The following is a 26,424-nucleotide window of genomic DNA, read 5'->3' as shown; positions in this document are numbered from 1 at the left end:
TAATAGGAAGAGTGGTGTGGAGGAAGATAAAACAGTGGCTGGTCTAGGGAGTGCTCAATGTCTGAAGGTGAGGAGGCCTAGTATGAGAACTTGAAGGTTGTATGGGCTTGATATTCTGCCAAGCTAAAGTACAGTAGGTGAAATCGTGCTTAGCTTCAGCTCCTGTTTTGATTGGTTTTGCCTCTTTCATTGGCTATATGTCTACATCTTAGAGTTATCACAACTTCAAACTCTAGCTAATTATGGCACACTGAAGTATTAGTGATTAAATGTGTGGCTTTCCTCTGGAGTATTTTTATTTTTTTAAAAAAGAATATAACAAAAGAGAAAACAATTAACCTAATGAAACTTTTGTGTTGGAATTTTCAGGCATCATAGGTAGGTCCAAAGCAGAGATATTTGGGGGGTTATATGGAATAGAACGGAATAGAATCTTCCTGAGGCCTTTTAAATTATACCATGAAGATAGCTTACTGAGAAAAATGATTATTAATAACCAATGATTTGGGGAGATCTAGAGTTTCCCCTTTTTGTAAAGTACTGATTTGAAAAGTTAAGTCTATTAAAGGACATTATTGATAAGAGATTAGATTTTCTTGTTCAGACCCCATCCATGCAGGAAAGTCATTGTATTCTACTTGGGTTTGGTTGGTGATATATTCTTTGAATAGACTACCCCAGACTGGGGGTTACTTAGAAATAAATGTCATAATCAAAGTTCATTGGAGAAGGTTTGCCTCCTTATTATAATATTCATTCTCTCATTAATTGTTAACCAATCAGAGTTGATTGCTACCCTTGATAACACCCCTCTTCCAATGGGCATATAAGCCTGAGCCCACAGCCCTTGGTCTAAGAGAGAGATGGCTAAAGGACCATCCTTTTATTAAAATGTTGGCATTATTAATAAGATGTTTAAATTATTCAGAAATTATGTCTCTTGAAACTTTTTAGATGTCACATAACAAAGTAGAGGTGTGCATATTTATATGTATTTGTGTGTGTCTCTATGTAACCTTTATTTAAAGACTTTCATGACATGAAGAGCTCCAGGAAAATTTTGGAGAACTTTTACTGTTCTCTTTATTCATACTCCCTCCCAGTGTACCTGGCAAAATATGAACAACACAAGAAATGTATGTGTGTGTGTGTGTGTGTATTGAATGTTGTCAAATTAGTTTTATTAAAAGTAAAATAACAATAACATCTCAATAACACTTTAAGATTAGCAAAGCACTTATAATATCCCTGTCAGGTAGGCAGTGAAAACTATTATCTCCATCTTATAGATAAGGAAACTGAGGCTTAGAAAAAAGATTGAGTGATTTGCTTAATGGTCACATAGATACTCACTGACCAATCAGTCCCATTCAGGCAATAAGCATTTATTAAGTGTCTGCTATGTGTCCAAACTATGCTAAGTGCTAAGGATACAAAAAGAGGCCAAAGACATTTTTAGCCTTCAAGGAGCTAAGTCTAAGCAGAGAGATAACCAGCAAACAGATATGTACAAACAAGCTATATAGAGTATAAATAGAAAATAATTAACAGAGGGAAGTCCCTGGAATTTAGAGGGGTTGGGGAAGACTTCTTGTAGAAGGTGGGATTCCATTTAATACATAAAGGAAGACAAGGAGGTCATTATTCAGAGCGGAGGAGGGAGAAAATTCCAGGTATGCAGGACAGCCAAAGGAACTGCCCAGAGCTTAGAGATGGAGTGTCTTGTTCATAGAATAGTGGGGAGGTCATAGTAACAGCATCAAAGTGTTCATGAAGAGGAAATAAGGCGTAAGAAGACTGGAAAGGTAGGAACAAGGGACTAGGTTATGAAGGGCTTAAATGGAGGATTTTGTATTTGATACCGGAGTTGATAGGGAGCCACTAGAGTATATTTAGTATGGGCTGTCCTGATCAGACCTGTGCCTTAAGGAAAATCGCTTTGGCAGGAGAACAAGATCTTAAACATAGTCTTTTTGCCTCCACAAAAGAAATTGACAAGATGACCTCTGTTCTCTCTTATGGATTAAATCTATGATCTTATGATCCAAGACTAAAGCTCTTTCCACTAAATACCAAGAATCAAGAATACATTTCACAACACGGGACATGTGCTTCGAAGTCTGATGAAATCCCATGCTTCCCTGAAGATTTTCTGCCCTTTTGGAGAAATAAGGAAACTAAGAGGGATGAGTTTAAAGTGAAAAATAAATTCTATCTTTACATGCTGTGTTTGAGGTACCTATGGGACATCTAGAAAGAGATATCCAGAAAGCAGTTACTGTTGTATCTGGAGCTTAATGAAAGGAGACTGATGCATATATAAATTTGGGAATCATCTGCATGGAGATGATAATTGGTCCTATGTCAGTAGAGAGTTAGTAAAGAGAAAAGACAAATTTGTTTGTTTTGGGTTTTGGGTTTGGGTATGGAATACAGGATGCCCTTCTTTGGATATTATCCATTTTGTTTTTAAAATGTAGTGCCCAAAATTGTTATCATAATAAATCAATCAATAACTTATTCAACTCCTTGTTGTTTAGCCATTTAGGTCTTAGCCAACTCTTCATAACCCCATTTGGGGTTGTGTTGGCAAAGATATTGAAGTAGTTTTCCATTTTCTTCTCTAGCTCATTTTACAGATGAAGAGACCAAGGCTAACAGGGTTGGTGACTTCCCTAGGGTTGCATAGCAAGTAAGTGTTTGAAGTCACATTTTTCTTTGGAAGGGGGGAAGGCAGAGCAATTGGGGTTAAGTGACTCGCCTAAGGTCACACAGCTAGTTGAGGTCACATTTGAACTCAGGTCTTCCTGACTCCAGGCTGCTGCTGTATCCACTCTACCACATTGCTGTCCCATTCCACTCCTTTCTTTTTTTTGTTTTTTGGCAGGGCAGTTGAGGTTAAGTGACTTGCCCAAGGTCACACAGCTAATGTATGTGTCAAGTGTCTGAGGCCAGATTTGAACTCATGTCCTTCTGACTCCAGGGCTGGTGCTCTACTCACTGTGCCACCTAGCTGCCCCCCCCATTCCACTCCTACTCTGTACTGTATATAGATATTATATATGTGTGTGTATGAATTGCTACTGAGTGAAGTGAATGGTATCAGGAGAACAATCTATACAATAATAAAAAGATTTTAAAGACAAACAACCTGGAGAGACTTAAAACTCTCACCAGTGCAATGACCAACCATGAATCCATCGGACTAGCAGTAAAACACACTACAGACTTCCTGACTGAGAGGAGATTGGACTCAAGATGCAGAATGAGACATTTATTTTTTGGACTTGGCCAATGAGGGAATTTGTTTTGCTTGAGTATGTATATTTCTTATACCAGTTTTGTTTTTCTTCTCTCTTTTTATTCCTTGATAGAAGTGGGGGTGGGAAGGAGAGAAATTACATGTATTTTGGAAAAGAATGTTGAAAAACAAATGTTCATTGGAAAAAAACAAGGAGTTAAATAAAAAAGAATAATGTTGGACCAGTTTATCTCTAAGCTTCTTCTGTCTCCAAATGTTTTGAATTTAAAAATGGTAGTGGAACAAAAAGGTAAAAAGTCAGGCAACCATAGTCTAAGTCATGCTGGGTATGTCTATCTTGGCTAATGAGAAACAGCCTAGGAATATGCGACAAAGATATTTGTACCTACCTTATACATAGTGCCTGAGCCAGAATTAAATCTTAATGACTCACTCTGATACTTGTCATTCTGATACTGATTGTATTCCTGGGAGGCTTAGATTAAAAAACCCTACCCATCTTGGGAGAAAAAATTATACAAAGGGAAGTTTCTTTCCAAGAACATCAGGTGTGTGACTATCCCTTAAAGACCACATACCCTGCACTTGGTCAGTAAATTGTTTTCTATTGTTCTTAGAATTTAAAACAGATGTTTACACAACTAATTTCTGTACAATTGATCAAAACAAATCTAGATCTATCATTGAAACTAGGAGTTTCTAATCTTTCTTTATCTTGCCACCTACAAGTTAAAAAATAAGCACTTTTCCATGTTTGCTTATTTACTTATTTCTAAATTCTGAGCTCTTCCCCTATTTTGCCTTAATATAGACTCAAGAAAGTTGGAAATAGTAAAGTCCCAGGACAAGGAAAGACAGAATTCCCCTTATTTGGCACATATTTTGCAAGGAGGAAAAGCCCAAGGGGTACACAGTTTGAAACAAGCCCCTTGTTAAAGCCTAGAGTCATAGCAATGATATGGAAAGTCTTTGAGGGATGGTTATTGATTCACCTCTTTTTTTCTATATTTCCCAAGTGAAAAAAAACACAAAAAACTTGGAAAATGTTGTAGTTGCTCTTGCCTCTAAGAAGAAAACAAGATAAGACCGGCCAACCAACCACTACCTGTATCTCAGAGTTTAATACCCCAGAGCTCAGACTCTAGAACCAGAGCCCTACCATGGTTACTTATCATCTCATGGTCATCATCAGTGAGATGGTACATCCTGGACTTGAGCACAGGGAACCAGTAGTGCAAGCACAGTGCTTTAGCTCTGGGACATACTGGCTATGATTTTGCTATCTTCTTTCTTGTAGTTCAGAAGCCAGCAAGTTATACCCTTTGGACAGTGTTAGATGTCGTTGACCAGGTTTACTTGCCTTAGGGACTTTTTGCCTCAATCGATAGCACTACAGGAATCTTTTCTTACTGCTTTTCCCTCCCAAACCTCCATATAGGTCCTTATTGAATCAAACTACACAGGGGCAGTTTGACTAATGTAGTGGGGGGAGAAACACAGGAGAGAAACAGTCTTTTTTGAAATAAGAAAGAAAATGAGAAGAGGGACCATCTGTCCTCCCACCTACAACTATATTCTATGATTCCTAAGGTGGTGGTCAGTGTGGGAAGAGATGGTCACATAGGAGAGAGATATGGTAGGTACAAGGGAAAGAGAAGCAGAGAAGGCTACTAAGCATAATGAGGGGCCACGTGAAGATCTGGTGACTCTCCTAGATATCTTATAACATCCATTGGAGGCCAACCACCCCTCTCCTATAGCAACATCAGTAAGGACCGCATCTATGCAGATCTTAAGGAGGATCAACTACCTTCCAGTGAAACCCCAAACACCACAATTGCAAAGGCTTTGTGGAAGGCTTTCCCTTTGGGAATGAGGCAATTGTTCCTAAGATTAAGGAACCAAAGCATGTTCTGATTGCAGACCATGGCAATAGCCTTAGTGGGGCTGTGAAATATCACAAGAGTCTGTCTGAAGAAGTTGTGGATTGGAATCTGCCTGAAGGTGTTCAACTGTGTATGATTTGGGTGAGAATTTGAAATGCATCAAGTCCACGCAATTCTAAGGGAAAGGGGGAAAGGAGAGACCATGGTCAAAACTGTGAAGATTGTGGCAGTCCAATACAAAACCAAGGAGTAAAAGGAGGTTATCCACAAAAGCAAGCAGTAGTCAGTCCCTTCCTTCTCCCTGGTCCCTACCACATCTCTCCCCTATCTTACCATCTGTCCCCACACTGACCACCACCTTAGGAATCATAACATATAGTTGTAGGTGGAAGGACAGATGGTCCCTCTTCTCACTTTTTTCTTATTTCAAAAAAAAGCTGTTTCTCTCCTGTGTCCCTCCCCTCTACTACAGTAGTCAAACTGCCCCTGTGGAGTTTGATTTAACAAGGATCTATATGGGGGTTTGGGAGGGGGAAACGGTAAAAATGAATAATGTGGGGAAGCAAATAAGCGATTGTTCCAGTTATTCCTAGTAGGACAGTATTACTAGTAGCACAGTCTTCCCATCTGGGTGGTAATTTAACAAATCATCAAAGCCTTCTTTTCATCGTATTTCCTCCTGACCTAAGAAAAATGTATTTTGGGAGGTTGGGATTAAGCCCCATTGTTTATTTGTTTCATTTGCTTTTGCAAAAGACCATTCCTGTTGCTAGTGGCTTTTAAAATGAAGCTGTCTCACATGATAGTCATCAGAAATCTCAAGCTGCACAAGAGAAGGAAGAATGCCTTGATTTCTGAGTGGTTGAGAATTGTATCCTACTGGGTAATTCAGATCCCTCACTCTCTTTTTAGTAGTAGAAAGCCTCTAGATCATTACAAAATGTGCTTCACTGTGTTCCATTTCCTTTCCATATTATATCCCAGTACCTGCGCCCTGCCACCTGGGTCCAGTTATTGTTTTTAACATAACTATACTATGGGGGCGGAGCCAAGATGGCGGCTGGTAAGCACGGACTAGAGTGAGCTCCGTACCCGAGTCCCTCCAAAAACCTATAAAAATGGCTCTGAACCAATTCTAGAACGGCAGAACCCACAGAACAGCAGAGGGAAGCAGGGCTCCAGCCCAGGACAGCCCGGATAGTCTCTGGGTGAGCTATATTCCACACGGAGCTGGGAGCTGGGAGCTGGGAGCTGGGAACGGAGTGGAGCAGAGCCCAGCCTAAGCGGCGTGGACGATCCAGTCCAGAAGCCGGGCGGAGGGGGCCCTAGCGCCCTGAATACGTGAGCAGTTACCAGACCCCTCGACCCACAAACACCAAAGACTGCGGAGAAGGTTAGTGGGAAAAGCTGCGGGAGTGGAAGGAGTTCGCGGTTCGGCTTCCAGCCCCGGGGGCAGCGGAGGTGGGGCAGCTACAGCTGTTGTTACTTCCGGCTCCAGGCCCACCTGGTGGGGGGAATTAAGTGGCGGATCACAGCAGGGGTGCACAGCCTGCCGAAGATCTGAGCCCAGTCTGGACTGGGGGTCCTTGGGGAAGGAGGAGTGCGGCTCTGACAGAGCTGGCACCTCCCCCCCAAACTTAGAACATAGAACTCTGTAATCTACAAGCAGTCATACCCCACTGAAAAACTCAAGGGTCAAGTTAGTTGGTTGGAAATATGGCCAGGACGCGAAAACGCACCCAGATTCAGTCTCAGACTTTGGATTCTTTCTTTGGTGACAAAGAAGACCAAAACATACAGCCTAAAGAAGACAGCAAAGTCATAGAGCCTACAACCAAAGCCTCCAAGAAAAACATGAACTGGCCCCAGACCATAGAAGAACTCAAAAAGGATTTGGAAAAGCAAGTTAGAGAAGTAGAGGAAAAATTGGGAAGAGAAATAAGAAGGATGCGAGAAAACCATGAAAAACAAGTCAATGACTTGCTAAAGGAGACCCAAAAAAATACTGAAAAATACACTGAAGAAAACAACACCTTACAAAATAGACTAACTCAAATGGCAAAAGAGCTCCAAAAAGCCAATGAGGAGAAGAATTCCTTGAAAGGCAGAATTAGCCAAATGGAAAAGGAGGTCCAAAAGACCACTGAAGAAAATACTACCTTAAAAATTAGATTGGAGCAAGTGGAAGCTAGTGACTTTATGAGAAATCAAGATATTATAAAACAGAACCAAAGGAATGAGAAAATGGAAGACAATGTGAAATATCTCCTTGGAAAAACCACTGACCTGGAAAATAGATCCAGGAGAGATAATTTAAAAATTATTGGACTACCTGAAAGCCATGATCAAAAAAAGAGCCTAGATACCATCTTTCAGGAAATTATCAAGGAGAACTGCCCTGATATTCTAGAGCCACAGGGCAAAATAGAAATTGAAAGAATCCATCGATCGCCTCCGCAAATAGATCCCAAAAAGAAATCTCCTAGGAATATTGTTGCCAAATTCCAGAGCTCCCAAATCAAGGAGAAAATACTGCAAGCAGCCAGAAAGAAACAATTTGAATATTGTGGAAACCCAATCAGAATAACCCAAGATCTGGCAGCTTCTACATTAAGAGATCGAAGGGCTTGGAATGCGATATTCCGGAGGTCAATGGAGCTAGGATTAAAACCTAGAATCACCTACCCAGCAAAACTAAGTATCATGTTCCAAGGCAAAATATGGACTTTCAATAAAATGGAGGACTTTCAAGCTTTCTCAGTGAAAAGACCAGAACTGAATAGAAAATTTGACTTTCAAACACAAGAATCAAGAGAAGCATGAAAAGGTAATCAAGAAACGGAAATTGCAAGGGACTTACTAAAGTTGAACTGTTTTGTTTACATTCCTACATGGAAAGATGATGAGTATGATTCATGAGACCTCAGTATTAGGGTAGTTGAAGGGAATATGCATATATATATGCATATATATATGTTTATGTATATATATAAGTGAATGTGTATGTATGCATGTATCTATGTGTATATGTATGTATGTGTATGTATGTGTATATATATATATGTAAAAGAGAGAGAGCAGACACAGGGTGAGTTGAGGATGAAGGGAAGATAGCTAAAAGAAATAAAATGAAATTAAGGGATGAGAGAGTAACTTACTGAGAGAGGGAGATAGGGAGAGAAGAATGGGGTGGATTATCTCCCATAAAGGTGGCAAGAGGAAGCAGTTCTAGGAGAGGAGGGGAGTGGGCAGGTAAGGGGGGAATGAGTGAACCTTGCTCTCATCAGATTTGGCCTGAGGGGGAATACCATACATACTCAGTTGGGTATCTTACCCCACAGGAAAGAAGAGGGAGGAAGATAAAAAAAAAAAAAAATAAAAGGCAGGGGGATGATGGAGTGGAGGGCAGATGGGGGTGGAGGTAATCAAAACAAACACTTTGGAAAGGGGACAGGGTCAAGGAAGAAAATTCAATAAAGCGGGATGGGTTGGGAAGGAGCAAAATGTAGTTAGCCTTTCACAACATGAATATTGTGGAAGGGTTATACATAATAATACATGTGTGGCCTAGGTTGAATTGCTCAACTTCTTAGGGAGGGTGGGTGGGAAGGGAAGAGGGAAGGGAATTTGGAACTCAAAGTTTTAAAATCAGATGTTCAAAAACAAAAAAACTTTTTGTATGCAACTAAAAAATAAGATACACAGGCAATGGGGCGTAGAAATTTATCTTGCCCTACAAGAAAGGAAGGGAAAAGGGGATGAGAGGGGAGGGGGGTGATAGAGGGGAGGGCTGACTGGGGAACAGGGCAACCAGAATATACGCCATCTTGGAGTGGGGGGGGAGGGCAGAAATGGGGAGAAAATTTGTAATCCAAACTGTTGTGAAAATCAATGCTGAAAACCAAATATGTTAAATAAATAAATTGCATTAAAAAAAAAAAGGCATAAAAAAAAAAGAAGATAAAAAAGGAAAGCGATGAATGTTGGAGGAATTGTGGCAAAATAGGTACATTGATACACTGTTGGTGGACCCATAAATGGGTAATTCTGGGAAGCAATTTGAAATTATACACACAAAGTTATTAAATGCTGTGTACCCTGTGATCCAGCTATGGCATTGTTAGATCTATACCCAAAAGAGATCAAAGAAATAGGAAAAGGCCCTTAATGTACAAAAATGGTTAGAGTTGATCTCTTTGTAGTGGCAAAAATTGTAAGCTAAGGGGGTGTCCAACAGTTTGAGAAATAAAGTGTGGTGCATTGAAAAAAAAAAAAAAAAAAAAAAAAAAAAAAAAAAAAAAAAAAAAAAAAAAAAACATAACTATACTATTCCCCTTGCCCTACACTTTTGGTGGTTTTGTTCATTATACTAAAGAGAGGAAGGAAAAGGAGGAGAAGGAAAAAAGTAGGAAAAGAAGGAGAAAGAGAAGAATGAGGAGAAGGAGAGGGAGAGGGAAAGGAAGGTGGAAAGGGAGAGGAGAAGGAGGAAGAGGAGGAGGAAGAGAAGAAGAAGGAGGAGGAGGAGGAGCCCAGCCATATCATCACTTAGTACAGAGAGAAAGTGCAAGAAACAAACTTCATTGGGTCTTGGGGAAAGGGTGATGAGTTGTGGAGAGACTCACCAATGCAGGAGCAATCTGGGAGGATGGACCAACATATAGGGTGGTCTAATGGGGTCCTGATGGAGTTAGGCACTTAATATAGGTAAAGTGGGGCTAGTTCTTTTATAGCATTCTATAGTATTTTATAGAATATTGCACTTGCCTCCTACCCCATCTCCAAACTTTGTTGGGAAGAGGCATGCACCTTCCACTCAATGATGAACATTCTCACACCTGGTCATACCTTTCACATCCCAGGGACTCAGAATTATTCTAGATAATCATCCAAACAACGTCCACCAACCCCATCACCTGATTCCTTATTCCCATCCTCTTCTAACCTCTACCCCAAAGTTTTAACCTAACTCCACCCAGCCCTCCCACTAAGCACTGTGTAATGCTTATTCCACAGGCAAAAAACTTCCCTTCATCTTAATCTTTTCTTCTCCCACTCTTTCCATCTACTAACTGTTACTGAAACCTGGCTTCCTCCTTGTGGCACAGCTTTCCTGGTCACCCTTTCTAGTACTGACTATAATTTTACACATTGTTCTTAGCTCAGTGGTCACTGCCACTTCCAGTTTTCTCCATTACCCAATAACTCCTCTTCCTTTGGAATTCATGCTATTAGGACTGACTACTCAATCAAACTCCTGTTGGCTGTTGTCTACAGACCCCAGATATCACTCGCTATCCCTTTCATTAAGTTCAATAACTTGCTCACAATTTTTTTTCTCCTCCCCAACTGCTTCCCTCATACTAAGGCATTTCAATATACATATTGATTCTCCCTCAAACACATTTAAAATAATATTTTTTCCCCTAGTTACGTGTCAAGACAATTTTAGCATTCATTTTATAAGATTTTGAGTTCAAAATTTTTCTCCCTTCCTCCACTCACCTCTTTCAAAATTGGTAGACAAGTTGATATATGTTATACACATGCTATTATCTAAAACGTATTTCCATGGGTCACAGTTGTGAAAGTAGAAACAGATCAAAAGGAAGAAAACCATGCAAAAGAACAAAGTAGGTGAAAAAAGGTATACTTCAATATGCATTCAGAGTTCATTCATTCTTTATCTAGATGTAGATAGCATTTTCTTTCATGAAACCTTTGTATTTGTCTTGGATCACTGAGTCACTGAGAAGAGCTAAGTCATTCATAATTAATCATAACACAATGTTACTGATAGAATGTACCAATATTTTTCCTGGTTCTGCTCATTTCACTTTGCATCAGTTTGTACAAATCTTTCCAGGTTTTTCTGAAATCTGCCTATTCATCATTCATTATTACACAATAGTATTCCATTACATTCATATACCACAGCTTCTTCAGCCATTCCACAATTGATGGGCATCTCCTCAATTTTCATTATTTTTCCACCACTAAAGGGTTGCTATAAATATTTTTGCCCATGTAGGTCCTTTTCCCTTTTTTATGATCTCTTTGGGATATAGACCTAATAGTGGTACTGCTGGATCAAAAGGTATACAGAGTTTTATAGTCCTTTGGGCATAGTTTCAAACTGTTCTCCAGAATGGCTGGATCAGTTCATAACTCCACCAACAGTGCATTAGTGTCCCAATTTTCCCACATTTTCTTCAACATTTATCATTTTCCTGTTTTGTCATATTAGCCAGTCTGATAGGCATGAGGTGGCATGTCAGAGTTGTTTTACGTTGCATTTTTCTAATTAAAAGTAATTGAGAACACTTCTTCATTTGGCTATAGATACCTTTGACTTTTTCATCTAAAAACTGCCTGTTCATATCTGTTGACTATTTATCAATTGTAAAATGGATTGTATTCTTATAAATTTGACTCAGTTCTCAATATATTTGAGAAATGAGACCTTTATCAGAGACACTTGCTGTAAAGATTATTTCCCAGCTTCCTGCTTTTTTCCCCTAATCTTGGTTTCTTTGGTTTTGTTTGTGCAAAAGCTTTTTAATTTAATGTAATTAAAATTATCTATTTTACATATTTTAATTGCTATCTATCTTTTGTTTGGTCATGGACTTGTACCTCACTTAACTTCTCCTTTAAGAATTTGGATGCTATAGTACTTGGTGCATATATCTTTAGTATTGATATTACTTCATTGTCTATGGTACCATTTTTTTAGCAAGATGTAGTTTCTTTCCTTATCTCTTTTGATTAGGTCTATTTTTTACTTTCCCTTTGTCTGCTATACTTGCTTTTTTTTTTACTTTACCTGAAGCATAATAGATTCTGCTCTAGCTTCTTACCTTTACACTGTGTGTGTATATCTCTGCTTCAAGTGTGTGTCTTATAATCAATATATTCTAGGATTCTGGGTTTTGATCCACTCTGCTATCCCCTTCCATTTCATTGGAGAGTTCATCCCTTTCACAATTATATTTATAATTACTAACTTTGTATTTGCCTCCATTCCATTTTTCCTCTTGTATGTCCTCTATCTCCTTTCATCCTTTCCCTCATTAGTAGTGTTTTGCTTCTGTCTGCCACCTCCCCCAGTCTGCCCTTTCTTCCATCAGTCCCCTCTCCACCCTACCCCTTTACTTAATCTCCTTCTCTATTACTTTCCTGTTAGGTAAGGTAGATTTTTGTATTCAATTGATTGTGCATATTATTCCCTCTTTGAGCCACTACGGATAGAGTAAGCTTCGAGTGATGTCCATCGCCCACCCTCCCATCTTTCCCTCCACTGTAATTAGTTTGTAACATCTCTTCATGTGAAATAATTTACCCCATTCCCTTCCTTCTGCACCCAGTGTACTCCTCTTTTTTATCCTTTAATTACTTTTTGCCATTTGCTCAAATTCACCTTACACCATACCATTTATCTATGTCTATTTCTTCTAGCTGTACTATTAATGGTACAATTTTTAAGGATTACAAGTATTATCTTCTCATATCGGGGTGTAAACAGTTCAGCTCCATTGAATCCATCATATGTTCTTTTCCCTTTTTACCTTTTTAGGCATCTCTTGGGTCTTGATAATGGATATCAATTTTTTGTTCAATTCTGGTCTTCTCCTATGAATGCTTGAAATCCTTCTATTTCATTGAATGACCAATTTTTCCCTTAAAGTATTATGCTTAATTTCACTGGGTAGGTGATTGTTGATGGTAGTCCTACCTCCTTTGCCTTCCAGAATATCATATTCCATGACCTCTGATCTTTTAATGTTTCAACTGCTAAGTCCTGTGTAATTTGAATTGTTTCTCTCTGGCCACTTGGAGTGTTTCTTCCTTAATGTACTGGTTATATAATTTGGCTATAATATTCCTTGGAGTTTTTCTGTTGAGATCTTTTTTCCTCAGGTGATTGGTAGATTCTCTCAATGCTTATTTTGCCTTCTGGTTCCAGATATCAGGGCAGTTTTCCCTGATATTCTCTTGAAAGTTGCTGTCCAGGTCCTCCTTTTGATTATGGCTAGTCCAAGATTCTGACATTGTCTTTCCTGGATCTATTTTCTAGGTCAGCTGTTTTTCCAATGAAGCATTTTATATTTTCTTCCATTTTTTCCATTCTTTTGAATGTGTTTTATTGGTTTTTGATGTCTCATAGTCATTAGTTTCCATTTGCCCAATTCTAACTTTTAAGGAATTGTTTTCTTCAGTGGATTTTTGTATCTCCCTTTCCATTTGGCCAATTTTACTTTTTAAGCAGTTGCTTTCTGTTTCCAAGCTATTGACTCTCCCCACCACCCCCACCCCCAAGAAATTCTCTTGCATCATTCTAATTTTTTTCCCAATTTTTCTTCTACCTCTCTTATATGATTTTTAAACTTCTTTTTGAGCTCTTTATGAGTTCTTTCTGGGCTTGCGACCATTTCTTTTTTTCTGGGGGGGGAGGGGTTTTGCCCATAGGTGTTTTGACATTGTTGCTCATTGTCCTTTGCTGAGTTTGTGTCTTAATCTTTCCTGTCACCCTAATAACTTTCTATAGTCAGATTCTTTTTTGTTGTTATTGTTTGCTCATATTTTTAGGAGTTTTTCCTTTCTTTTAAATTTGAGCTCTGTTCCTAGTGTAGAAGGGGCACTGTCTCAGGATTCCTGTGCTGGTGGTTGCATGCTCTGACTGTTTACCTGGTGCTGCACTGATATCGCTCTGAGGTGCATAGGGCACCCTCTGTCTGGTGTGTGGTAAGGGGTGTGGTGAAGGGTGGCTGGAACTGCTGGAGTCTGTAGGGGTGTGGCAGCTTACTTGGTGCTGAACCAGGGTCCTAGTGCTAGCCCCAGCATGTGCTGAAGCCAGTGGGGTGTTTCTGTGTTTCTCCAGGACTACAACAGAAGCATATGGTGCTGATGCACGTGGTAGTCTGGCTGCTGGTAGCTGCCTGTTTGCCCAGGGCTCTGCTAAAGCATGTGGCAGTTTTTGGAGCTGGAATCCTTCCATTCCCTTGGCTATGCTGAGGCATGTGGGGGGGTGGGGTCCTGGTGTTGGCATTTGCCTGCTCCACCATACTGAGGGTCAGGATCTCCCACTGGTTTGCTGAGGTGGGTCTTGTTGCTGGCTTGCTGGGATGCTTCCTGTCCTGGACTGTGTTCCCCCTTGACCTGAATGAGATAGACTTTTCTTGTGGATCTTCCAAGTATTTTAGGCTAAAAGATTGTTTCACTCCATCTTTTTGCTAGTTCTTCTTTTCCAGGATTTGTTTTGGGGCATTATTTTATGGTTGGCTGGAGGAGAATGTGGGAGGGTTATGGCAATGTGCTGCTTATTCCTCCATCATGACTCCCAGAAGTTCCAATATCTCCATCAAACACTTTAAGCACTTAGTTTCATAATCTTATTACCCCTTAGCTACTCCTCAACCCTACTTCAGCCACACACAAATACTGTCATCCTTTTGACTTTGCTATCACCCATAAATGCACCACCTATATGCTAAAGAATTCTGAAATTCTCTTATCCAGCTTAAATCTATTGGTTTTTTCACTTTTTTTCTACCTCATTAAAAAAAACACACCTCATTCTTTGTTTACAGTGAGATTTTTCAATTCTCTCCAAAGCCATCTCCCATTCATGAACCATTCTCTCCTTTTTCCCCTTCTTCCCCCCTTAGTGAACCAATTTGATTGTACACTATCCTCCTCTTCAGTCTTTAGGTCCCTTATTGCATTGCTGATTACAACCAAGCAAACCTCAACCATGATCAACCCACCATTTGACACCTTCAGCCTTATACCTATGTTACTGAAAGAAGATGAGACAAATTATGCAGCTATTCTGACTGGGTTCACTACAAATCTGTTATAAAACCTTAACTGAGCCATCACTGCTGCTAGGCAATCCTACCATCAACTCATTATCCTTATCAACTCATTAGCCCACTCATTACAATGGTTCTTACAAATCTTTTCATTCTTCCTGAAACCTCCATAGTCCCCCCTCCTCCCACTCTTTCAGCTGAAGACTTTGCCTCATGTTGTCCAGAAAAAAAAAAAGAACTGAGGCCATTTGATATGAACTCTCTCTTCTCTCCTCTTCCTCATATTCTATTACTCAGGTACCTTCTTCCACTTTCTTCTCCTTCATCCCTGTCTCACATCATATCTCACTCACCCATCCCTGTTCCATTGGGAAGAAACTTGGAACTCCTTCCCAGCTCCTACTCAAGTCATCAGACCCTATTCTCTATTTTTCAAGGCTTGGCCTTATTCCATACTATATCTGCTGGGTGACCACTTGGATAACTAGGGAGTGGCTGATTTACAGTCCTGTTGGAGGACCACTAAATCTTTCCGTTTGCCCTCCAGATCCATGTTTTAGGTTTCTCTTGATAATAATAGTCAGATAGTCATTAAATAAATTTATGGCTATTAATTGCACTTTCAAAGAATCTTCTATTATCTGGATAAAAAGCATGGGAGACTCTCCATTTCAAAAGAGATTTTTTTTCTAAAAATTTTAAAGAAAAATGTGGGAAACACGATACGGTCTTATATTCTTTGAACACTTATATATCATTGTTAAAGTTAAAACAGGAGGTTTACTGTAGAATATTATAAGCAAAAGCAAGTCTATGCTCATTCTACATAATTACCAAGAATGCCTTTGATGTATGTGTAGTTTATTCTTATTAACATTTTGTACAGATCTGACAGCAGGCATAAGGATCTGTAATTATCTTCATTTTCTTGGTCATTGTATTTGGTCAGTAAAAAGGACCATGGTCTTTTCCAAGTATTTGGCATTTTTCCCAATTTCCGCTACCAAGAATATCAATTCCTCAAAATCACACTGGCTCTAGAAAGGACCTTGTCTGTATATATTTGGCCTTTCTCACCCTGGACTATCTCATCTTCCTCTTCTTTAGTGTAACTTACACTCCCAGAAGTTATCATAGTGCTTAGCATATTTTTTAACATTTAAAAAAATTATTTTAGACCTAAGGTCCAGAACACAAATACACAATAGAGAAAAGAAACAAAACATATCATAAACTTAAATATTGAAACTTAAATACAAAGAGAGGAAAAAAAAGCATGTCATGCACATAGCAAAATGTAAAAGAGGATTCAAACTATGTAACAATAAATTTTCATTTCAAGAAATACTGTAAGATAAATAATATACGTTGTGTTGAGAATTGTCTATCTTTTCTTTGCTTCTTTGTGAATTTTCTTTTGTTCTCTGATGTGCACTTTTTTACTTTATGCTTTTTTCCCTGGCCCCCCACTGCCCTTCCCCCCCAGAAGAGGCTACAATAAGGTTTAGATATGTTTCTCTATAGCTATATATATATATAATATATATATACACACACATATATATGTATATATATATGTATACATACACCCATATACATATGTACATACATATATAGACATATGCTTTCCCAAACATACTCTACTCCTGATCTTTGTTTTTATTTGTGCATATCTCTTGTTTTCTATCCCTCCTGACTCCTCTCCTTTACTTCTACCCACTTCTTTGCCCTCCTATTACTTGCCTACCCCCCTCCAAGGATCTCTCCCCCATCTTCCCATTCCCAAAATTCTAAACACCCTTCTATACCCCCCTTTTACCTATTCCTTCATTCTCCCCTCTAATAAACCCTCCCTTGTCCTCTCCCCCATTCCTATGCCCCTACCATTTTATTTCTTCTAAATTTAGAAGACTTTTATGCTCTTCTAAATTTGTCTATTTATTGTTCCCTCTTAAACCCATTACCAATGAAAGTAGGTTACGAGAACTAGCAGCCTCCTCCCCCATCTAATTCCTCTGTATCCATTCTTCCTCTTGCAGTGCTTAGAATATTATAGGCACTTAACAAATTGCAAGTTGAGTGACTGACCACTTCCTCACTTTGTATATTGGGAACTATAATGTCAGAGTTTAACCTATAGGCTGTTACTTGTATTATTTTTTTCATGGAATATTCTTGCATCTCCTGGATGGCAGAGTAGATAGAGCTGGAGTCACGAGTCTGGAATCAGGAAAATCTGACTTCAAATGGATCCTCAGACACTTACAAGCTGTGTGACCCTGCTCAAGTCATTTAAGCTCTGTTTCTCTCACTTTCCTCACCTATAAAATGGGGATAATAGCGCCTACCTCCCAAATACATTGTGAGAATCAAATGAGACAATAATTATAAAGCACTTATTACAGTGCCTGGCACATAGTAGACATCATATGAATATTTATTGTTATTGTTGTTCTTGTTATAGGAAGGATCAGATAGCATCTTATGTATTTTTGTTTTCCCTGTGATTCACACAATGAACTGCATAGACTAGGTATTTGTTTTTTGATGAATCAATGAATCAACCAACCCACCAATAAATTAACCTGTCAATGTGATGAGCAATAGGAAGTTCCTGTAGAGATCTGATGGAGAAAATCTAAGGCAAAGAAGTACAAAATGCTAGTGATAACCACTTCTATCTTTGACTCTTCATTTATTTACAAATGTCCCTATGACCAGACTGGACTGTAGGAGATATCTTTTGTGGGCTAAGAAAAGCTATGTAGAGTTCAATACTCCAGAGCTTCACTGAAGAGTTCTCCAAGTCACAGGCTATGGGAAAAAAACAACCTCTGGAATTAATGAGAATAAATTACAAAGTTGGACTAGAAAGTTCTTTTCCTTAGTGTCCTCTGATGAGAAAAGAAAAGTGTGACCCTAGGGACCCTCCAACCTCAACTTCCAAACCCCTGGAGATGGAGAACACTAATTCTTTCTGATAAGCAGTTAAGAACTTTTCAGCTAAAGGGAAAATGCCACTCCACTCCAATACACACTTATTTTAATTTGGCAGACAATGGGAGCTACAGTGGGGTAGGTTCTTTAGCCACCTCAAAGTCACTGGCCATGTCATACTTCTTTGTCTTCTTTCCTGAGCCAGATTCAGTAATTTTAAGATATTGGCTGTGATGACCAGCAGGAATGAAAATGTGGTCAACATTTAATTTTTGGGACTCTGCATGAACTCTCCTCAGGTAGGAAGCAGGTTGGAAAAGGAGGAGGAAGTCTGTCTCTGTGAAAAGACCAATAAATTTGGAAAAAGAAGACAGGCATTCACATGTGTTACTACCTGTTTGACATAGGCAAGTGACCTAATTTCTCTAGGTTTCCATTTCTCCCTCTCAAAAGGGACAGAGTTGAGCTAGATGGCCTTCGAGGTCCTCCCTAGCTCTAAATCTATGATCCTATGAAGATGTTTTGGGTGATTTCAAGTAATAGTCAACTCCTACATATGCAGTAAAGCAGCAGGGAGCTGTGGCAGGAACATTCAAATCAGTTAGTGATCCACAAATCAACAATATTGAGTGAGATCCATATAAGGCAACGTGGAATGGTGGATAGAGTCCAGGTTTTGGAATCTACAAATTGTGGTTTCAAATAGTACCTCTTTTGTTTAATGTGACTGAGACTGCAAGTGATCAAAATCTTTGGATTGGCACTGCTAGGCATTCCTACCCTGGAGCTATAACAAAACCACAGGTCCTTTACCATCAGTAGACTTCAATGTGTTTTTTATTCATTAATTTGGGAGATACATTTACCTTCTAACTAAGCTTATTTTAGGTTGCTTGTCAGATTTAGGCTAAAACTATAGAATATATTATTAATAGTAGACAGCTATATGGGCATTAAAGTCTGCAAAGAACTTTAATCAACAAGTATGATTTAAGTACATACTATGTTCAATAGGTTTGTCTAAGCACTGAATATAGAAAGATGAAAGAAAAGGACTTCCTATGTATGTGCATTACTGTATTTGGCCTTTACAATTACCTTGTGTGTGTATGGGGGGAATGCTATTATCATTTCCATTTTACATATGAAGACATTGAGGCTCAGAGAGGTTAAGTGACTTGGGTATGGTCACACAGGTAATAAGTGTATGATGTAATATTTGAATCCAGATCTTCCTGTCTCCAAATCCAGAATTGAAACACTACAACCTGGGAGAATACAGCTTAGAAATGTTCTGGGATCAGGGAAAAGATGCCCAAGGAAATGACACTTGGCTAAGGATAATTCACACACCTGATAGATGTAGGAGAGATATAGTTTCATTAAATTTAGATTAGATCAAGAAGTGATTTTAGAGGTTTCTTAATCCAAACACATTTTAGGATTGAGTGACCTAATCTCTGCAGCTGGGTGGCATAGTAGATAGAGTATTGAGCCTGAGGACTCAGGAAGACTGTTCATCCTGAGTTCAAATCTGATCTCAGACACTTACTAGCTGTGTGACACCGGGTAGTTCCTGTAACCCTATCTGCTTCAGTTTCCTCATCTGTAAAATGAGCTGGAAAGGGAGGAAATGGCAAACCACTCCAGTATCTTTGCCAATAAAAATGTCAAGTTGGGTCATGAAGCATTGGACATGACTGAAAAACAACTAAATGACAACAACCTAACCTCAGAGAGCAAAGATGCATTGCCAAGGTCATGCAGGACTGCAGAGCTGGGATTTGACTCTAAATCAGATGATCTTTCTACCACAACAGCCAGCTCAATGACTGTTCTCTGAGTCTGTTACTACTGCTTTGCTACTCTTTTTTCGATTCCCCTAACACTCAACATGAGAAGAAAGTTGTGGCTACCAATGGTGCTTTTGAGATCAGTGCTGTGAGTTTTACCATTTGGTTGCTCTGTATGTGCCTCATAATGGGACAGATTGTCCAAGCTCACTCTTATTTAGTATCAAGGAGACTAAGAGGTAATATCATCTCAGCTTTATAGAAACCATTAAAAAATTAGTCCCCCACATACCCTAAGTTACTCAAAGGGTTCAGGGACCTCTTAGAAGGGATCTTGGAAATCTAAAGAGAGATGCTCACAGTATTAAAGGGGGTATGAGATCTGCATATGCTTATTAGGATATGGAGGATGAAGATGTTAGCAAAAATATAGGGAGAAAGCTGTTAGAGCTCTCCTCAAAATGAAGAGACTGTAGGATCTAGTCATTGGGGTAAAAGATGATTTTTTTTCAAAATTGGGGGGGGGAGCTAGTGATATGGAAAGGGATAGATAGAATCACAAAATGTCAGCAGGAAAGAACCTGAGAAATCATCTTGTTCAATTTTCTTAATTTTCATATATGAAAACTGAGACCCAGAGAAATTCCATGATTTACTCAAGCTCATATGGCTAGTATTTGTCAGAGATGGGATTTGAATCTATATCGCATGACTCTGCACCACTCTTCTTTACATTAGATCACACAGAAGAAAAGCAGATGAAGACTGAATCACCTGTAATTTTTAACATAAACAAGTCTTTTTGAAAATTCAACTTTTGTTCTTAAAATATACACAGAGATGTTACCGTTTAATCATATCAGATGATCACTTCTGCCAAATGTTCTCTTTTCCTAGAAATGTTGCTATCCAAGTACTTAAATACTAGAATTCAATATTCATCATCTTTACCAGAACCCATTTCTTTTCTTTCATTGAATTTAATTGTAATTTTTGTATTTTGTCTATTGACTTCATTTTGAAGAATTTCTATCAATTTTTATCTAATACTTTTTTCAGTTAACTATCTAAGTATTACTAAGTGAATGAAAACTTCAGCGTCTGGGCAAGAGATCCTAAGGGGCTCTTTGAGGTAATGACTTCGTGAGTTTCTTTTCTGCAATAGTTATCTCTTCATTCTCTAGATGAGCTTTATTTGGCTGGTTGGTTACTTATAGTACCTCTTTTTAAAAAAAAATCCCAAGGTATTTTCCTTCTTTGATTAAAAAACAAAACAAGACAAAAAACCAGCCCACTGTTTCTAGTCATGAGCCCTGGCATTCCAAGGGAAAGCTCAATATTGGACTAGATGGATTCTAGCTAGAAAGGTAAGGATACTGCTACCCATCCTCTCCACCCCCAAAGCCAGACACAGTGCTGCATCCTAACTGCAGTACTGATGTTGATCTATGGCACTGTGTTCCTTGAAACAACACAAATAATATAAATTATGTGGAATCCTAGTGTTCTGTGTGACATCCTGAGGAATTAGGTGAAGTGTCCTTTCCAATTTCCATTACCCTACGTGAAAAGGTTACTTATTGAAGAAGTGACCTTCCTAACCCCAAATTCCAACACTTTTATGGTATATTTGGATGTTTTTCAAGTACTTTCCTCCCAGTAATCTGAGAGGTAGGTAATACAAGTGTTAGTATCCCCATTTTACAGGTGAGGAAATGAGTTCAAGAACATTAAATAACTTGCTAGTTAAATAGCAAAGCTAGGAGTCAAACTCAGGTCTTCTGGCTTCCAGTTCTCCTTCCATTATGCCACACAACCTTAGCCTAATCCTTTCCCTGTGTCCACAACCCTATTCCCTCTGTACCCCACTTCTAGCTTTCTCCATAACTTTGTTCCAATAATTGTTCACTCTTTGAATCTTCAGTCTTCCTCTAAACTGTCTCTGTCCCATCTGTATTCACACATACTCAAAACTTCTCAATTCAAAGAGAGAGGGGGAGGGGTGAAAAGAGAGACACACACAGAGGCAGAAAGAGTGCCCTCTATCTTCAACACTTTTGCCTTCTAGAAATATTAACCTATCTCTTTCATACTTTTCATTGCTGAGCTTCTCAAAGATGTCATCTATAGACATTGTCACAATTTGTTTACCACCTACTAAGTCCTAATCCCTTGCAATCTGCTTTATATTTATCATCACTTAATTAGAAGAGGCAGCTAGGTGGTGCAGTGGATAGGTTGCTTGGCCTGGAGTCAGGAAGACTTAAGTTCAAATCCATACTCAGACATTTACTAGCTGTATGACCTTAGGCAAGTCACTTAGCCTCTTTCAGCCTCTGTTTCCTCAACTGTAAAATGAGGATGATAATAGCACTTACGCTACAGGCTTGTTGTGAGGATCAAATGATAATATTTGTAAAGTGCTTTGCACAATGCTTTCCAAATAGCAGGTGCTTGATAAATGCTTACTACCTTTCAAAGGTGACCTTTTTGTCTACTTCATGTTAATCTTGATCTTCCATGGCCTCTCTTTAGAATATGATACCACTGAACGCTCTCAACTTCTTGCCACTTTTTCCTCCTCCATGAAGCTTTATTGCATCTATCCTTCCCTCCCTCCCTTCCTCCCATTTCCATTTATAATAAAAAATAAACAGCCACAAACTATGCTATCTAGAACTATCTTAGAAACCTTAGGACCACAGGATTCTAGATTTAGAGTTATATGGGAAGCACCTTAGAGGCCATTGAATCCCACACTCTTGTTTTTACATATGAAGAAAATGAGGCTCAGAAAGATTAAGTAATGTGCCCAAGATCTGACAGTGGGATTTGAACCCAAATCTTCCTGGCTCCAAGGCCAGCACTCTTACAAAGGACCTTATCGTCGACATGGTGCCAATGCAGCAAAAACCAAACAAAAACAAAGCAAAAAACTCCCATGATTAAGTAAGAGTTAAATGTAAGGAAAAAATTCCTAAAGATTAGAGTAAACCAAAAAGGAAATTAATTTTTGAAAAGGGCAGGTACCTCCTAAGTAGAAATCTTTAACCAGAGGCTGGATGACCACTTGACAGAGATGTTCTAGAGGGAATTCTCAATTACATACCAGTCAGGAAAGATGGCTACTGAGGTCTTTTCCTGTGACTTTATTATGCAAGGCATTTATTAGCTGCATGACCCTGGGTAAGTCACTTAATCTCTGTTGGTCTCAGTTTCCTCAACTATAAAAATGGGGATAATAATAGCATCTATATCCCAAGATTCAAAGGATCAAATGAGATAATATTGTACAGTGTTAAGTACAGTGCCTGGCACATAGTAGGAACTTAAATACTTTTTTTGAGGATAAGTTAAAACAAGAACACCTTGTAGAAAGTGAATGAACAAGAAGATCATGAGAATTGCCTTTATATGTATGTATTAAGGGCTGTTTGATGGAAGAGGGATTAGATACTTTCTTCTTGGTCCCTGAAAGCTGAACTAATATACATACATGGAAGTTGAGGGGCTAGATGAAAAGAAAAGGAAAACAAAACACTACCACTTAAAGACTTTCAAAAGTGAAATGGAGCAGTCTTGGAGGGTGGCAATTTGCTAATGACCACTAGAGGTTTTCAAAGCCTCATGCTGTAAAAGGTCTCCCTGTTCATTTTGCGCTGTTTATGTTTTTTTCTGTTTATTCCTGTTTATATTGCACTGCCTAGAGTCAGAGATCCCTTCCACCTCTGAGATTCATTCAGTACTATTTGCTTATTTTAAAGACAAGGAAATCTGAAACCCCAAAAGGTTGTGCAACACCCAGAGTCATGCAGTTAATAATTAGCAGAGACCAGACTCAGATTCAGGTCTTATGACTCTAAGACAAGTGATTTTAAAACTACAATCTAGATGTCTCCCTCCCTCCCTCAGTCGCTATAACAATTAATTTATATGAAATTTATTCTGTTCTGTGTCATGAATGGATGAATGAAAAATCTATGTGCCAGATGTGCCAAGTGTTGTGTATAAAAATAGAAAAGCAAGACAGTCCCTGTCCATAAGGATCTTACATTCTACAACATAATACAATACATAGGGGAGTGCTGAATAAAGAAGATTATTTCGGTCTGGGAAGTCACAAAGAAGGTGAACAGAACAATAGGGAAGTAGGATGACAACCCCTCTCCAGATGCATTGGTGGTGTTGATTTGATTATATTTCTAAGAGGTAGAAAGCAAGGGCTATAGTATTTACAGGGCAGCAGGGTGAAAATATCTCAAGTGAAGAAGTTTAGTCTGGGATTGACTAAATATATTGGGCTCTTGTCAATCAGAATAGTATTTCCCAGGGCAAGAGTATCATAGACACATGATCTGTAAGTATGTCCTAATATCATTGCAAGGCTGTAAAATCCTGCAGGATGGTTCCTATGTCTTTGTATCACCTACAACACTGACCACAGAATGTTGTGCATATTAAGTGCTCAGTAAACTTAATAAATTAATGACTGAAAAAACAAATCAACCACCCCTTTTAATGAATATCCAACTTAAAAGATCTGGGGAGATCCTTTCTATTTTTTCTTCTTTCTGTCTCCTTCTTCCTCCACCATAAATGGGACATTGGCCTTTTTCTTTCATCTTTCTGAGCTGATGTCATTTCAGTGTGGGGTGGTAGTTTCTCATATTGAGATATTTGATCTTCTTCAAGTGTCGGAAGTCATTGTCGCAGATTTTTCTTAGAATGTAGAACGGGAATTGAGAATGTCACTTCCCAATCAATCCGTCAATGATTCATTCAGCCAATACTGACTCTGTACATGAGATAGATGACACCCTGGGTCAAGATCATTTGTCTTGCTATGAAATAATGATCATTACTGATGGTGGCAGTGAAAAAGTAGCTAGTACTGAATTCAAAATTTTGCTTTCCTCCGTCAGAGTACTTTCTCCATCAGTTAACCCCTGACAATGCCATGCCAAGAGAATAAAATTCATGTTCATCCAAGAGTATGAAATATTTCCTAAGTAAAATATAATTTTGCTGGAAAACTTATTCAAAATAATGGTCATAGAATTTTATATCCTATGGTTTAAATACAAAAAAAGATGCTGCCTGGTACCATGGAAAGAGTATTAGACTGTGTCAGAGGTCCTGAGTTCAAATCCTGCCTCTACAACTTAGTATCTGTGTGAATTGAACAAATAATTTCTTCTGGATATGATTTTCCACATTTGAAAAGAAGAAAAAAGAAAAAAAATGGAATGGGTGTGATGAACTCTGTCTGCTGTTATTTCAATACTTATATGTAATATGCTATGCCATAATTGTCATCCATTAGAATGTAAATTAATGGAGTGTTGATGAAATCTGAGACTTTCCATTTATATTTTTCAGCTTTCTAAAATTTAGGACAATGAGGATCAACCAGACATTCCTAGAAGAATTTATCCTCGTTGGCTTCTCAGTCTACTCAGAGTGGCAAATTGTGTTCTTTGTTTTCTTCTTTTTTCTCTACCTTTTCACCCTTACTGGCAACTTGGCCATAATGGCCCTCACCTGGATGGACCATGCCCTCCATACCCCCATGTACCTCTTTCTTGGTGCCCTCTCCTTCTCTGAGACCTGCTACACATTAACCATAATCCCCAAAATGCTGGTAGACCTGTTGGCCAAAGATAGGAGCATTTCTGTCCCAGGCTGTGGCCTCCAGATGTGTTTCTTCCTTGGACTTGGTGGCACCAACTGTATCATCCTCACGGTGATGGGTCTCGATCGATTCCTGGCTATCTGTAACCCTCTCCACTATCCCACGCTCATGACCAACAAAGCATGTGGGCAGCTTGTGGCTTTGGCTTGGATTGGTGGCTTTTTTGTCTCCTTCACAGAGACAACTTTGATCTTTTGGGGATCTTTCTGTGGCCCCAATCTCATTAAACACTTTTTCTGCCACATGCGAGCAGTGATCAAATTATCCTGCCTAAATAGTAATATCACAGAAGTTATTGTCACAGTTATTTCAGTGTCTGGTTTGCTGGGGACATTCCTATTCATCATTCTTACGTATGTGTTCATTCTCTCTACGGTCCTCAAGATCCCCTCAGCTGAGGGGAGGAAGAAGACCTTCTCCACTTGTGCCTCCCACCTTACTGTGGTCATCATTCACTTTGGCTTTGCTTCCATTGTCTACTTGAAGCCAGAGACTCAAGAGGGAGATGACACCCTCATGGCTGTTCCCTACACTGTTGTCACACCCTTCCTTAGCCCCATCATTTTCACCCTGAGAAACAAGGACATGAAAAATTCTTTGAAGAGAGTATTGGGCAAGAAAGTTGCCTTAACCAAATGATCTTGGGGAGTTGCCATTGGCAATAAACACTCAGAAACAGTGAGACATTCACCCTATTACCTGAATTTTTCCCTCTTTCCCAAAGATCAGGAAGGAAATAAGTGTCTGATATCCTAGAAATTGCATAATGTGTTCAGCATGCTTTCCTTGTGGCCATTTACCCCTTAGAGAAACCTCTACCTTCTATTGGCTGCTGGTAGGGATATACAATCAGGCAGTGGAGCATCATTCCAGTCATCTGTGGGGATTGAGAATGTGCTGTTGGGAGGGGGAGTAGAGGTGGTATGCAAGAAAAACAAAGCAGTAGCTGCGATGAGGAGTGATCAATATTTGAAGATACAAGAAGTGAGTATAAAAATGATAAAGGTGTGCAGACCAAATCTTCAACTCAATTGTGAAATAG

The 26,424-nt window shown here is 39.0% G+C and overlaps 1 protein-coding gene across 1 annotated transcript; it reads left to right on the top strand.

Moving 5' to 3' along the window:
• Positions 1–25,088: 25,088 nt before the first annotated feature.
• On the top strand, positions 25,089–26,021 carry LOC118845714 (olfactory receptor 10X1-like). The gene has a single exon (XM_036753719.1). The coding sequence runs from the start codon at positions 25,089–25,091 to the stop codon at positions 26,019–26,021; it is 933 nt and encodes a 310-aa protein (XP_036609614.1).
• The last annotated feature ends 403 nt before the right edge of the window (positions 26,022–26,424 follow it).

The sequence above is a fragment of the Trichosurus vulpecula genome, chromosome 4 (genome assembly GCF_011100635.1).
Source record: "Trichosurus vulpecula isolate mTriVul1 chromosome 4, mTriVul1.pri, whole genome shotgun sequence".
Classification (NCBI taxonomy): domain Eukaryota; kingdom Metazoa; phylum Chordata; class Mammalia; order Diprotodontia; family Phalangeridae; genus Trichosurus; species Trichosurus vulpecula.
Note: the sequence above shows the minus strand (reverse complement) of the source record. Positions and strands in the feature narration are given on the sequence as shown.